Genomic DNA, 13,427 nt, shown 5'->3' with positions numbered 1-13,427 from the left:
TTGTATTCTTGCTGTGTCCAGGGTACACTTTTTAAACAATTAAAGTTCATGAATTCACCACAAATTCCTAGTCATCCATAATAACTGGATACATTTGGATACAGGTGTTTATATATATATATATATATATATATATATATATATATATATATATATATATATATATATATATATATATATATATGTATGCATAATTTCCTGATGTTTGAAATTTAATTTAATGAATTTTTAACTGTTGCTCATCATCAAGGCATTTGTTCATCTGCATGCATGTTTCATCTAAAGGGTTATACTTTTTACATTTCTTAATGTTTGACCCTTAATTTAACAGATTTTCTTGAAAATCATGTTATCAAAAATTATACCTTTTTTTTCAGTGATTTTCCTGGCATTCAGGCATTCATTTCATTCATTCATATATAACGTTGTATTGCTGATGTTGTCATTATTACCTTGATTACCAAGTTGAAATGCTGGTACTGTTCCCTGTTGATGGGCTTCAGGAGCTGGAGCTCAGCTGTGGTCTGATTCAAGGAGAAATACACTGCATATGACACAGGTTTCCCTACAAAAACAGAAGGTTGAGGAAGAAATAAAGCAACACATAAGATGAAGGACTTCTATTCAAAAGTTCAACATTGAACATAATAACTCACCAGGGCACCATGATTTTGAGGCATACACAGTAGCGTATTTGTTTTCATAGCCATACTTCAAACAGAAAGGCAAAATAAAACCACTAATGCATTTCCTCTATAAACAAAAGTGCTTGGTTGATAGTTCTAAGCATGAGGCTGTTGTCATATTGAGCAACACGGCTGTGGCCTACAATATGTTCTGACATATCCCTGACTGGAGGTCTAACCATTTCGGCGGTGCACTTTAGTTCAGGTCGCGAGCGGTGGGTTCCCTGAGCCTGCTGCTCCGCTTCCAGGTTTCATCTCAAAGCACAGTGGGTAGGCGCACCTTGCCCATGGCATAAATGCATTTAACTCCTGCTGTATTTCTGACCCGCTGCCCCACTCTGCCTCTCCTGGAATACCACTGTTTCCTGCATAGTGAGGACTTGTATGCCAGTAGCGACTCAATATAGAGTATAGAGAACCTGACAAAGACTTACCGATGAGAATCGAGTACAGGATTCCTGGGCGGTCTGACGGAGGTTGGATGTTTCGGTCTTGATCCACAGCTTGAATGGGAGGAGTCACGTTGACAGGATTTATGCGGCTCTGGAGAGGAGACACAGAGAAGATTCTTACGTCATTTACACTGGGAGAGAGAAGAAAAGAAAACTTTCTAAAAAGGTTCACTTGGCATTCATGTTGATTTTGAAAAACTTGAAAACCAAGAAATGTTGTAAATGTAATGACTCTGATAAACATCATGTAAAAAAGTACTGAAATGGTTCCCTTAAAACGTTGAATAAATGTGAGTGTTAACATTATTTATATTTAAATATTTTCCTTTGTATATATTCTTTTTAAGTTTAAAAGTATTATAATTGTTGTTATATTTTATTTATTTATTTTACAAATAATGTTATTTATTTGTAAGGTCTCTCTCTCTCTCTCTCTCTCTCTCTCTCTCTCTCTCTCTCTCTCTCTCTCTCTCTCTCTCTCTCTCTCTCTCTCTCTCTCTCTCTCTCTCTCTCTCTCTCTCTCTCTATATATATATATATATATATATATATATATATATACAGTACAGACCAAAAGTTTGGACACACCTTCTCATTCAAAAAGTTTTCTTTATTTTCATGACTATGAAAATATACTGTAAATTTATATATATATATATATATATATATATATAGATATATATATTCAAGAAAAAATCTTTTTAATGTGTTTTTTTTAATAACTTGGACTATGATATAATTTCCTTTTTTTCATACCAATGTACACTCACCTAAAGGATTATTAGAAACACCTGTTCAATTTCTCATTAATGCAATTATCTAATCAACCAATCACATTGCTTCAATGCATTTAGGGGTGTGTTCCTGGTCAAGACAATCTCCTGAACTCCAAACTGAATGTCAGAATGGGAAAGAAAGGTGATTTTAGAAATTTTGAGCGTGGCATAGTTGTTGCCAGACGGGCCGGTCTGAGTATTTCACAATCTGCTCAGTTACTGGGATTTTCACGCACAACCACTTCTAGGGTTTACAAAGAATGGTATGAAAAGGGAAAAACATCCAGTATGCGGCAGTCCTGTAGGCGAAAATGCCTTGTTGATGCTAGAGGTCAGAGGAGAATGGGCCGACTGATTCAAGCTGATACAAGAGCAACTTTGACTGAAATAACCACTCGTTACAACCGAGGTATGCAGCAAAGCATTTGTGAAGCCACAACACATACAACCTTATACGGATGGGCTACGACAGCAGAAGACCCCACCGGGTACCACTCATCTTAACTACAAATAGGAAAAAGAGGCTACAATTTGCACGAGCTCACCAAAAATGGACAGTTGAAGACTGGAAAAATGTTCCCTGATCTGATGAGTCCCGATTTATGTTGAGACATTCAGATGGTAGAGTCAGAATTTGGTGTAAACAGAATGAGAACATGGATCCAACATGCCTTGTTAGCACAGTGCAGGCCGGTGGTGGTGGTGTAATGGTGTGGGGATGTTTTCTTTAGGTCCCTTAAACGGTGCACACTTTAGGCCCCTTAGCGCCAATTGAGCATCGTTTAAATGCCACGGCCTAACTGAGCATTGTTTCTGACCATGTCCATCCCTTTATGACCACCATGTACCCATCCTCTGATTGCTACTTCCAGCAGGATAATGCACCATTTCACAAAGCTTGAATCATTTCAAATTGGTTTCTTGAACATGACGATAAGTTCACTGTACTAAAATGGCCTCCACAGTCACCAGATCTCAACCCAACAGAGCATCTCTGGAATGTGGTGGAACGGGAGCTTCGTGCCCTGGATGTGCATCCCACAAATCTCCATCAACTGCAAGATCCTATCCTATCAATATGGGACAATATTTCTAAAGAATGCTTTCAGCACCTTGTTGAATCAATGACACGTAGAATTAAGGCAGTTCTGAATGCGAAAGGGGGTCAAACACAGTATTAGTATGGTGCTCCTAATAATCCTTCAGGTGAGTGTATGCTTTACTGCTTTTTTTTCTTCTTCATAAAATAAAAATTAAATACATAATTTTCTAAAATAAAAAAAGAAATAAAAATATATATAAAATGATTAATAAAAAAAATAAATAAAATCCACTAAAATATTATGCCAAGATTATGCTAACTATTTTAGGTTTTCTTTTCAAGAATGTCATCCTTTTAATGCCCTCCACCCCATGTCTTATCAGGACAAATGACATAAGACTTGTTTTCTTTTTATCATCACATCATAGAATATAGGTGCAGTTAATAAATCTGCACACACGTTATGTTTCCATTAATAATAAACAAAAGATACAAGTATTTATACACTTATGGCACAACACATTAAGACATTGTGCACTAATTTTTACTAGACAACAAGAAAAAATAAAATAATTAAAACTATGACACAAAATAAGCAATAATGACACAGTATTCCTCTGTCATGGCAGAATAGCAATAAAGGCATTTTGGCAATGTCATGTTACGTCATCGCAACGTGCAACATAATTGCAAATTTAGAAGAAAGCAGATGGCGAGGGGAGATCCACACCACATAAATTTATCAGGGGACAAAGCGAAAACACAATGATCAAATGTGAGAAGCTGAATCAACATTCCTGTAATTCCTTACTCCAAATGAGCTGCAGATGTTTGTTCACAGAATTCAAGGCCACATTTTCCTTCTCTTGTTTATGAGCTCCAGAGACCCGTCTTCCACATTTCCTGAGCCAGAGGGATAAGAAAATCTCCCCCTGCCTCTCTCTCTGTCTCAGCCATAATATTACCAGTCAGTAAATATGCTCATCTATAATTCAAACCGCCTCTGGAAAATGACAGTGTTACAGTGAGTGGCGTGGGTGAACTCAGAGATGCCTTGGTGAAAATAAAGCTGCCAGGAAAAAGAAAAAAAAACTGCTCTGCAAGTCAGCAAAGAGCAAGGAGAAAATAATTCTCAAGATAGCTGTGCCAAAACTCTGTTCTGGAAGAGCTTTTGTCCATTTGGGAGGCAGGATCTTGAGACAAACAAACATTGACAAGCAAAATGCCTGACACAAGCTTAAAGTTGTCACCAAACAGAAGAAACTTCTGTTTTTATCTTTTTTTTTTTACAGTGACGTACATCTGAGTGTAATGGATTAACATTGCAATTGTGTTTTAAAATACAACAACAAGCACCAGGAAACCTTTTAAAGAGGCGCCTTCAGCGGTCAGTAAAACGATCTCAAATCTATGGCGCGCTCTCTTCATTTCATCAAATGATCATAATCATCCATTCATTTTATAATCATGCTACTAACATTTTATGCAAACTAAACCCCCTTTAATTCGGGTGAAAAAGCTTTTTTTTTTTTGAGTGTGTTTTATACATCCTGCCACAACAGTGACTGTGCCGTTGCAATAGATGCATTTTGCTGCATTAAGGTGAATTGATCATTGATATAAACGATGATCAATCATGGAAATTATCAAAAATTTACATCCTTAGTGACAAAGATCGCTTAAACGCAGCAGTGTAAAGAGGACAAGACTGCACCACTGTCCAAAAACACTGACTAAGACTAAATTAACATGCATTATTGTTGATGAAAAAAGATGAGACGAAAATGTTTTGTATAAAATAAAAACTAAGATAAAATCTCTCGCCTCTCGTCTCTGCTTTTTCATCAGCTGTTACATCTTTAAAATATTCAGAACGAGTCTGCAGCTTCGCGCTGTTATAGGTGTCATACTCCTGTTGCTGCCAGCCTGTGGCTGCAACACCACACTACTGAACACACAACACCCAAAGCGAACACGAGTGACGAGCGATGACAACATGCTAGGTCAAAGGAAGAGGCTCGATATTTGTGTGTTATACTGTAGTTAGCAGTGGTCTGTTATCAAGAAATAAAATAGTATGTGCATAGAAAGAATTCGTTCACACGCTGCTCAAAAATTAAAATAAAAATCATGAGCGCAAGTCCCCCGTCTAGGCAGGCTTTTTGTGTTAAATTACATGACATTTTATGTCCCGATGACAGGTCTTTGCATTAAGATTAAAAGCAGTATCAAAGTAAAAAAAAAAAAAAAAAAAAAAAAAAATGTGATCAGGTTAATCATTTGTGAATGTGTCTCCTAAATCAGAAATTGAAAACCAGACAAGTTTAACATTTGCATTCAACAAAAATCATTCAACAAGTGGATTTTGTCAGGTAATTATGACATTTAACAAATGTTTGAGATAGGTGAAACACTTTTTTTACTGAAATGTTTGTCAGTAATAATTTCAGTAATAATGTGTTATTTAAAAAAAAAGACTAAACATTTTTGACTAAAAACTAGACTAAAATGATGAGACTTTTAGTCGATTAAAACTTGACTAACAAAAAAAGATATGTGAATGACTAAATATGACTAAAACTAACAAGGACATTTGGCACAAGACTAAGACTAAATTAAAAATAGGTGACGAAATTAACACTACCACTGATCAGGGGACTTGGGAGGCCATGATGTCTCTGGGGACTCAGGACGCCATGGTGGATCTGGGGACTCAGGATGCCACAGTGGAGCAGGAGACTCGGGAGGCCATGGCAGAGCAGTCTCCGAGAAATACTTGGGGAAATTTACGGGGCTGTATTCGGAGACTGCCGCTCGCCCAGGGATTAATGAGAAACAGGGAGCCCTCCCTGGGCTTGACAGGGATCATGAGGTATGGTCTGGGCCAATACTGGAGCAAACTCTGGGGCTGGAGCCGACACTGAAGTGAGCTCTGGATTAGCGGGCACTTGAGGGTGCTTTGGAAGGTGCATATGAGGAATGGGCACGGTAGGGCCCTCTGGAAGGTGCTTACAAGGAGTGGGCACTAGAGTGAGCTTTGGGGCTGGCAGGATTGCTGCATTAATGGTCATTGGGCTTGCCATATTAATGTTCATTGGGCTTGCCATATTAATATTTGTTGAGCTTGGGTGAGCTGCGGACGGCAGCAGGCTTGACTTGGGGACTGGCGGTGGAGGGGTTCCAGATTGGGATCGGACACTTTCCAGACACCGGATGACAATGCCAGAACTCTGTATTTTTCTTTTATGAACTGTTTGTTGAAAGGTTCCTTGGGAAACCCAAAATGGTTATTCTATGAAATTGCTTTTGGCACTGTTATTTTTAAGGGAACAGGTAAAAATCTAAATTTGGCAACTCATTAGAAAACTAGTCCCACACATATTTTCAATATCTGCAAATGACAAACACCAAATTTATGGAGAAAGATAAGATTTCAAAGTTGTTGTTTTTTTTTTTTGTTTTTTTTTTTTTTCATCAGAACAGAACACAGTGTCCTGTCTTGGCTTTGCTGCATGAAAAAATAGTATCTGGACAAACAAATGCATGTATTCCTCCTAGACTTAATAAGCAGCAGCAGAAAATCAGCATGGTTAAGATTTATTTCTCATGGTTGCCCTGTAATTCCCAGCCCCTGTAATTATAATGCCTCTGACAGCAGTAAATCACAAGCTCATGGGGTCTTCGCTAGGTGTGATTATCCATAATACTCTTCCAGTCATCCATTATGCACACAAATGCTGCATGTGTATAATCCTGGGAGAAAATACATAAGGGAAAATGACTTATTTACAGTAATATATTTGATATTACTTATGCAAGTCATCGTAAGCCAAAGTAGCTCACATTTCATTTGAATTTGTCCTTGAAAAAAAAGAAACTAGGCTGTAAAGCAGATAGCTTTGATTTGTATTTGCTAGAGCAATGTTTGTTCACGTGAACATGAATACCAATATTTTGAAATGCATGAAATTATTTAATCTAAAACACATACAACAGGCAAAATTGTATACTGTAGAGATTGGAAACAAATCTCATAAGACATCTTATAAAACCTCCCTCATTTGAATAGTAACATAAAAGACTGCTTTCCAGTTATGTTTTAGTAATTTCAATATGTTATTTTGTCATTTTTATTACTATTATTAAAAAATGCTTTATTTGGCTTTAATTTATTAAAATTGTAATAATTTAGCAATTAGTACTTGTTTTATATTTCATACATTGGCCAGACCTTTTTTTTTAAATGTTTTAAGTTTTAAATGTAATATTTATATTTGATATTTATATTTCAGCTTCATTTACTTTAGATTTTAATATATTTAGTTATAGTTTGTTGTTAAAACATATGTATTCATTAACAGATGTAACTTACAGTAGGACCACATCAAATACAGTATAAACAGGTAACTACTCTCAATCCTTTTCACTCATTTGCAAAAAAAATAAATAAATAAATAAATTTGCCAATAGTGACAGACACCAAATGTCAGGACTCTATACTCTGTCTACAAATATTGTATTTGTTATTATAAATAGATAATTCTGGATCTAAATTCCAATTGGATGAGCCATGTTTTAACCTAGCCACTGTAAAATACAGATAACCACACACACACACACACACACACACACACACACACACACACACACAGGAAAAAAAAAATTGATTGATTGATTGATTAATTGAATAACAATAGAATACAACATTAAATGATTAAAATATGAATTTGGAATAATTGATTATTAATAAAATTAGATGTTTATTAAATATTTCTGTTGTTGCAATTTTTCAACTTTTATATTATAACACACACACACAAACACACACACACACACACACACACACACACACACACACACACACACACACACACACACATATATATATATATATATATATATATACATACAGTATGTGGTTATTAAGTTGTTGTTTTTTTTGTTTTGTTTTTTTGTTTTTTCTAACCAGACAGAGGTTGACAGCCAGTAATATTAGTGATTGAGAGCAAAACTATAACCCGTGACGAAAGCTTTTATGTCACATGTTTGTCAGTGACATGACAGGCAGCTCATTGTGGACTGCTGTTCACAACCGAACACACGCTAAACATTCAGCCATCATGACCCTTGGAAATTGCTGGTAGTCACTTTGGTTATAGAATGCGGTTGTCACTTGCTTTCATAACTGAACTTTATATGAACAGACCCATTTTTAGCTCTTCAAACAGAATTTAAGTGTTGTTATGTCACCCAAAGGGCCATAATATACCTAAGTGAATGCAAACTCTTCTCCCTATATGCAAGCTCATGCAACTGTTGGATGAAATATGTCACAATGCAATTCAAAATGTAATGCAATTCTCAGCGTTACCACAAGTGGGTTTTAATTAAGTTCTTGTTGTCATATCAAGTAATGTTGTGGTGAAACAGTTTGACTTATAATCATACACATTCAGCGTTGGGGGTAATGCATTAACAGTAACAAAAGTGTTGAACCACAAGTTCCATTGCAAGTAACAATTAGTTACTATTTTTATGGAGTAATGCAATTTTGTAATAAATTAATTTTAAAAGTAACTTTCCCCTACACTACACACACAACTGTTCTAAATTTCTTGGGTTGGTAAAATTTTTTTGATTTCTGAAATAAGTCTCTTATGCTCAAAAACACTGCATTTATTTGATAAAAATAAAGTAAACTTTTAGGAACAATTATTACAATTCAAATGAGCTGTTTTCTGTTATTTTAAATATATTTTAAAATGTAATTTATTCCTGAGATGGCATCCTTAAATTTTCAGCATCATTACTCCAGTCTTCACTGTCAAATTCTTATGATTTGATGCACAATAAAATATTAGTTTATATTACCAAATACCAATGCTGTGTTGCTTATTTATGAACCTGTGTTAACTGTGTTTCTGGCCCAAGTGTCCAGGGGGTGAGATGAGCTCAGCCCATATGGGGTCTTTGAACTCAGTCTTTCATTACAGTAATTAATGAGGAACGTGACTCATTACTGCCGTTTTATTAACCTCCCACCACGAGCTCCCAACAGTAGGCCGCTGAAGCAATAAACTGGCCAAATAACCAAATTAGAGTGTAAAAAAGTGTTTTCATCCTTATTCACTGCCCTTTAGATAAGACTGGCCTGACTCCAGGATAGTTTTCCACAGAGAGTCCACATGCACCATCTACTCCAATATAACACATTCAGACCCCCGCTGGGATAAAAAAGAACTTATTAAATCGGTTAAAAAGCGATTTGACAATCTGTCTGTTGAGTGCAAAATAACATTTACCACAGTAAGGCTTTATTATTATTCATGATTAATTTATGATTATATCTATCTATCTATCTATCTATCTATCTATCTATCTATCTATCTATCTATCTATCTATCTATCTATCTATCTATCTATCTATCTATCTATCTATCTATCTATCTATATATGTGTGTGTGTGTGTGTGTGTGTGTGTGTGTGTATGTATGAAACATAATACAGTTCATATACAGTTTATATATTTCTAAATTATGTTCATTAAATATAATGCCTTGTATTTAATTTAATATGCATTATATGTGTATGTTCATGTGTATATTATATTTCTAAATTATATTAATGTTGAAATATCCTGTTTTCAGATAAAGTTCAATCAAAATCTAATATAAATAAGATATTTGACAAACAGACAGGTAACGCTTTACAATAAGGTGTCATTTGTTAACATTAATGTATTAACTAACATGAACTAACAATAAATGTATTACAATATTTATCAATCTTTGTTAATGCTAAGTAATGAAAATACAGTTAATCAGTTCATGGTAGTTCACAGTGCATGAATTAATGTTTACAAATGCAACTTTTGATTTTAGTAATGCAATAGTAAATGTTAGTTCATGTTAACATCTTAGTTCATGTTAACTAATAGTTCACTATTGTTAACTTATGAACATTACTGTAAAGTGTTACAGACAGACAGACAGACAGACAGACAGATAGATAGATAGTTTTCAGCATGTAAAACTGCAGAACCCTCTGTGATGGTGATAGAGTGATGGATGCCCTCAACACGTAAAACACACATGGCAAAAGCAGACGATTACCTAATCCTCGCCATTACAGGATTTATGAAACAGCACCTGGACCACAACCAGCGCTGCTTTCTCACATCATTTCAGCTGTGTGGTGAAATGAGGAAAAGCCATTACAGCAAACCCTGCATGTGTATGCTCAATAATACAACAGCCGTAGCTCAGCCAAATTGGCCAGTAGACTCTGAAAAAAGCTATTCATTTCTTTAGACCTGGATCCCCCTGTGTGGCATTTATACTCATTGGTTTCCCCAAAGGTATTTGACTCAGTAGCTGTAGTATCCATTTCAGATGTCATGCGCAGGGAAAAGATGGCAAACGCGAGGCGGTCACCACTTGAGGCTGGATTTTCTCGACCTTTCATGTTGTGTTAGGATTGGAGGAGGCTCTCAGAAACCGAATAAAACACCTGTCAGACACGATCAGTTTGTCTGGGTGAAAGTGTCTATACGCTCCTCGAACCTTCCAAACGTGATTCTGCTGTGCAAGAAAGCAACAGATGTGTCTCTCTTCTGCTGATTTGCTGAGAGATATGTTGTCTCTTAAAGGAAAAAGCTTTTTCAGAGAAAAAAAGAGAGAGGATTGTGAGGATGCTGTAAATTTGAGCTTAGGATTGTTTGCATGCATGTACATTGTAGGCAAGCTGTGTGATATGAAAGAACACTGCAAAAGCACTCTTGTTTTCCAGTAAAATACCTACACATCCTTAAAAAAAAGCATTTATACCTATTTCTGAAACATCATATTTATATCAAATTTTGCTTTAGCTTTATCTGAAATGAAACAGCATATTATATCATCATTTATAAATATATATATCAATATATATTATACATATATGTGTATAATTGAAATTCAATATATGTATATGTATTACGTTTTCATGAAAAGTGTTTTTGTGCATATTTACACACACGCACACAAACACACACACTGAAAATATTATTTTATGCATATGATGCTATACAAGACTGATTAATTTATAAATGTAATATATACATAAACAAACACACATATATACATGTATACAAAATTTAAATTTTTTGTATACATAAATTATTAAATAAAACATTATTGTCATTATAAATAAATTATTAAATATTCTTATGAATATTACATTTGAAGATACAGATAAATATGCATAAGGTATTCATTTACTTAATTTCAGTATATATTTATATTATATATCCAAATAATTATATTATATGTGGCCCTGGACCTCAAAACCAGTCATAAGGGTAAATCTTTCAAAATTGAGATTCATGCATAATAATAATAAGCTTTCCACTGATGTATGGTTTGTTAGGATAGGGCAATATTTGGCTGAGATACAACAATTTGAAAATCTGGAATCTGAATGTTATTATATATATATATATATTATTAAATTATTGAGATAATTGCCTTTAAAACTGTCCAAATGACGTTCTTAGCAATGCATGTTACTAATCAACAAATTAAGATTTAATATGTTTACAGTAGGAAATCCACTAAAAATATCTTCATGGAACATGCTTACTAAATATCCTTATGATTTTTGGCATCAAAATTTTTTTACCCATAGAATGTATTTTTGCTATCCCTAACAATATACCCCTGCGACTTAATACTGGTTTTGTGCTTCAGGGTCACATATGTTCCTCATTTGCCGTGATAAAATTATTTACATCATGATATATGATTTTTTTTTTTTTTGTCATATCACTCAGTATAAAGATTTATTTTATTTCCCTCTTTCAGCTAAATGTATTCTCTGAAGTTGGCTTTTTTTATCTAGCAAGAACATGGGCTAAATAATTTAGTACATTAAGTACTTCAACTGGCCTATAGCATGGGGACCAAAATAGTACAGGAAGCATATTATGATATAGTACAGTAGGCAGATAGAAAAAAAAGAGAATAACACAGAGGGTACAGACAGAGGGGGACACATGGAAGTGAAAAAAGGGGAGCTGTGGAGTGAACTGACCACCTGAGTAATGGCACACAGAGCAGAGTGCATCTTCTCTGACAGCTGATAAAGGTGGCTGAGCTTTAGAATACCTAATCATTGGCCACGCACAACACAGCTCCTCTGAAATGTGTCCTTGGATGCATCTGCTGGCCTGAAGTCAAACGGCTCCAAATGTTAGAGTAAACATGATATAGAGCTCACTCTGGCTGTCAGACAAGCATGGATAGGGCAAATGGGCTGAAAGAGCTAAGGGGCTAATGTACTAACACTACCACACTGAACAAAAAGCTTTTTGTTTGCTTTTACTATGGTTGGTGAAAAGAAATTGAGATACAAAAGTTTTATGTTTTATGCAAGTTTTATGCAAGTTTTTTTTTTTTTCTTTTCATTCCTTTTTTTATTAGATAAAAGGTTCTGAGACTTTTTAAGCCTATTTAACAAATGAAAAGGTGTGAACGATAAGGAAATAACTCATGTCATTGTCATAAAACAGAATGCTTCTGCATTGGAAAGTATTAAGGCTAAGTTTTATTTGAGATTTTTTACATTTTCTCCAGGATGCTGTTAACAAGCCATCTGTTTTACATTTAAATTAGAAACATTTCATCAATGAATCACTGTCACCTCTTGTGTTTGAAGTGTTAAACTAATTACCTGTGAATTATCTGCCTCAGATTGCTTTTAGCTTTCCATGCTTTTAGCACTATTAACATACTTTGCAGACTGACATCTTGACTGTATAAACACTGGGATTTATAACAAAGAACAAAGTACAGAAAAATTGCTAGATTTTTATATGTGGAAGAAAAAGAAATAAATCTGGAACTTAGATTTAATGCAGCTTCTTTAATGTGCCCAAATCGAAGTCTTATGCAAATAACAACATGCGAAACACATTTCGTTATATTACATAAGTCATTTTTGATGAACAACCAATTGCCGCTGCCATGATGGCTCCATACTTTAATTTGTTTACCTTTCAGATCTAATTTAAAACAATATAAAGTAGGGATGTGCAACAGTGATCGAGTTCTCGAGTACTCGACCACGACAGCGATGATCGATCACGTAAACAATGATCGAAATTATTATTCTTTTTTTTTTTTTGATTGGTTATGGCAGCACGTTGGGCGGCGCCCTGATCTCTGATTGGTTAGCTTCCCACTTGATGCCTCAAAAGACGTAAGAAGACATAATAATGGTCTCAAAGTCATGTAGTGATGGCTGGCTTCCCTTTGAGAAGAACGATGAAAATACAGTTCGGGGTAAGCTGTGCAGCGCCAAGCTTTCACACAAATCTACAACAAATACAATGCGCTATCATCTAAAATTTGTACATAAAATATCTGGCGATAACAGAGCGGCAACTCAGACGAACATTGAATCACTTGCCTTAAGACCTAAATGCAACGCAGGC

General features: G+C 35.1%; 1 protein-coding gene across 1 annotated transcript in view; it reads right to left on the bottom strand.

The window, feature by feature from the left end:
- Positions 1-13,427, bottom strand: part of LOC113056339 (protocadherin-15-like) — a 197,242-nt gene that overhangs the window by 113,258 nt on the left and 70,557 nt on the right. The window contains exons 10-11 of the mRNA XM_026223068.1: positions 1,121-1,229; positions 453-565 (exon numbers count right to left, since the gene is read on the bottom strand). Of these exons, the coding sequence (XP_026078853.1) occupies positions 453-565; positions 1,121-1,229 (222 nt within the window). The remainder of the gene's footprint in view (positions 1-452; positions 566-1,120; positions 1,230-13,427) is intronic.

This window comes from Carassius auratus, chromosome 37 (genome assembly GCF_003368295.1).
Source record: "Carassius auratus strain Wakin chromosome 37, ASM336829v1, whole genome shotgun sequence".
In the NCBI taxonomy this organism is placed as follows: domain Eukaryota; kingdom Metazoa; phylum Chordata; class Actinopteri; order Cypriniformes; family Cyprinidae; genus Carassius; species Carassius auratus.
Note: the sequence above shows the minus strand (reverse complement) of the source record. Positions and strands in the feature narration are given on the sequence as shown.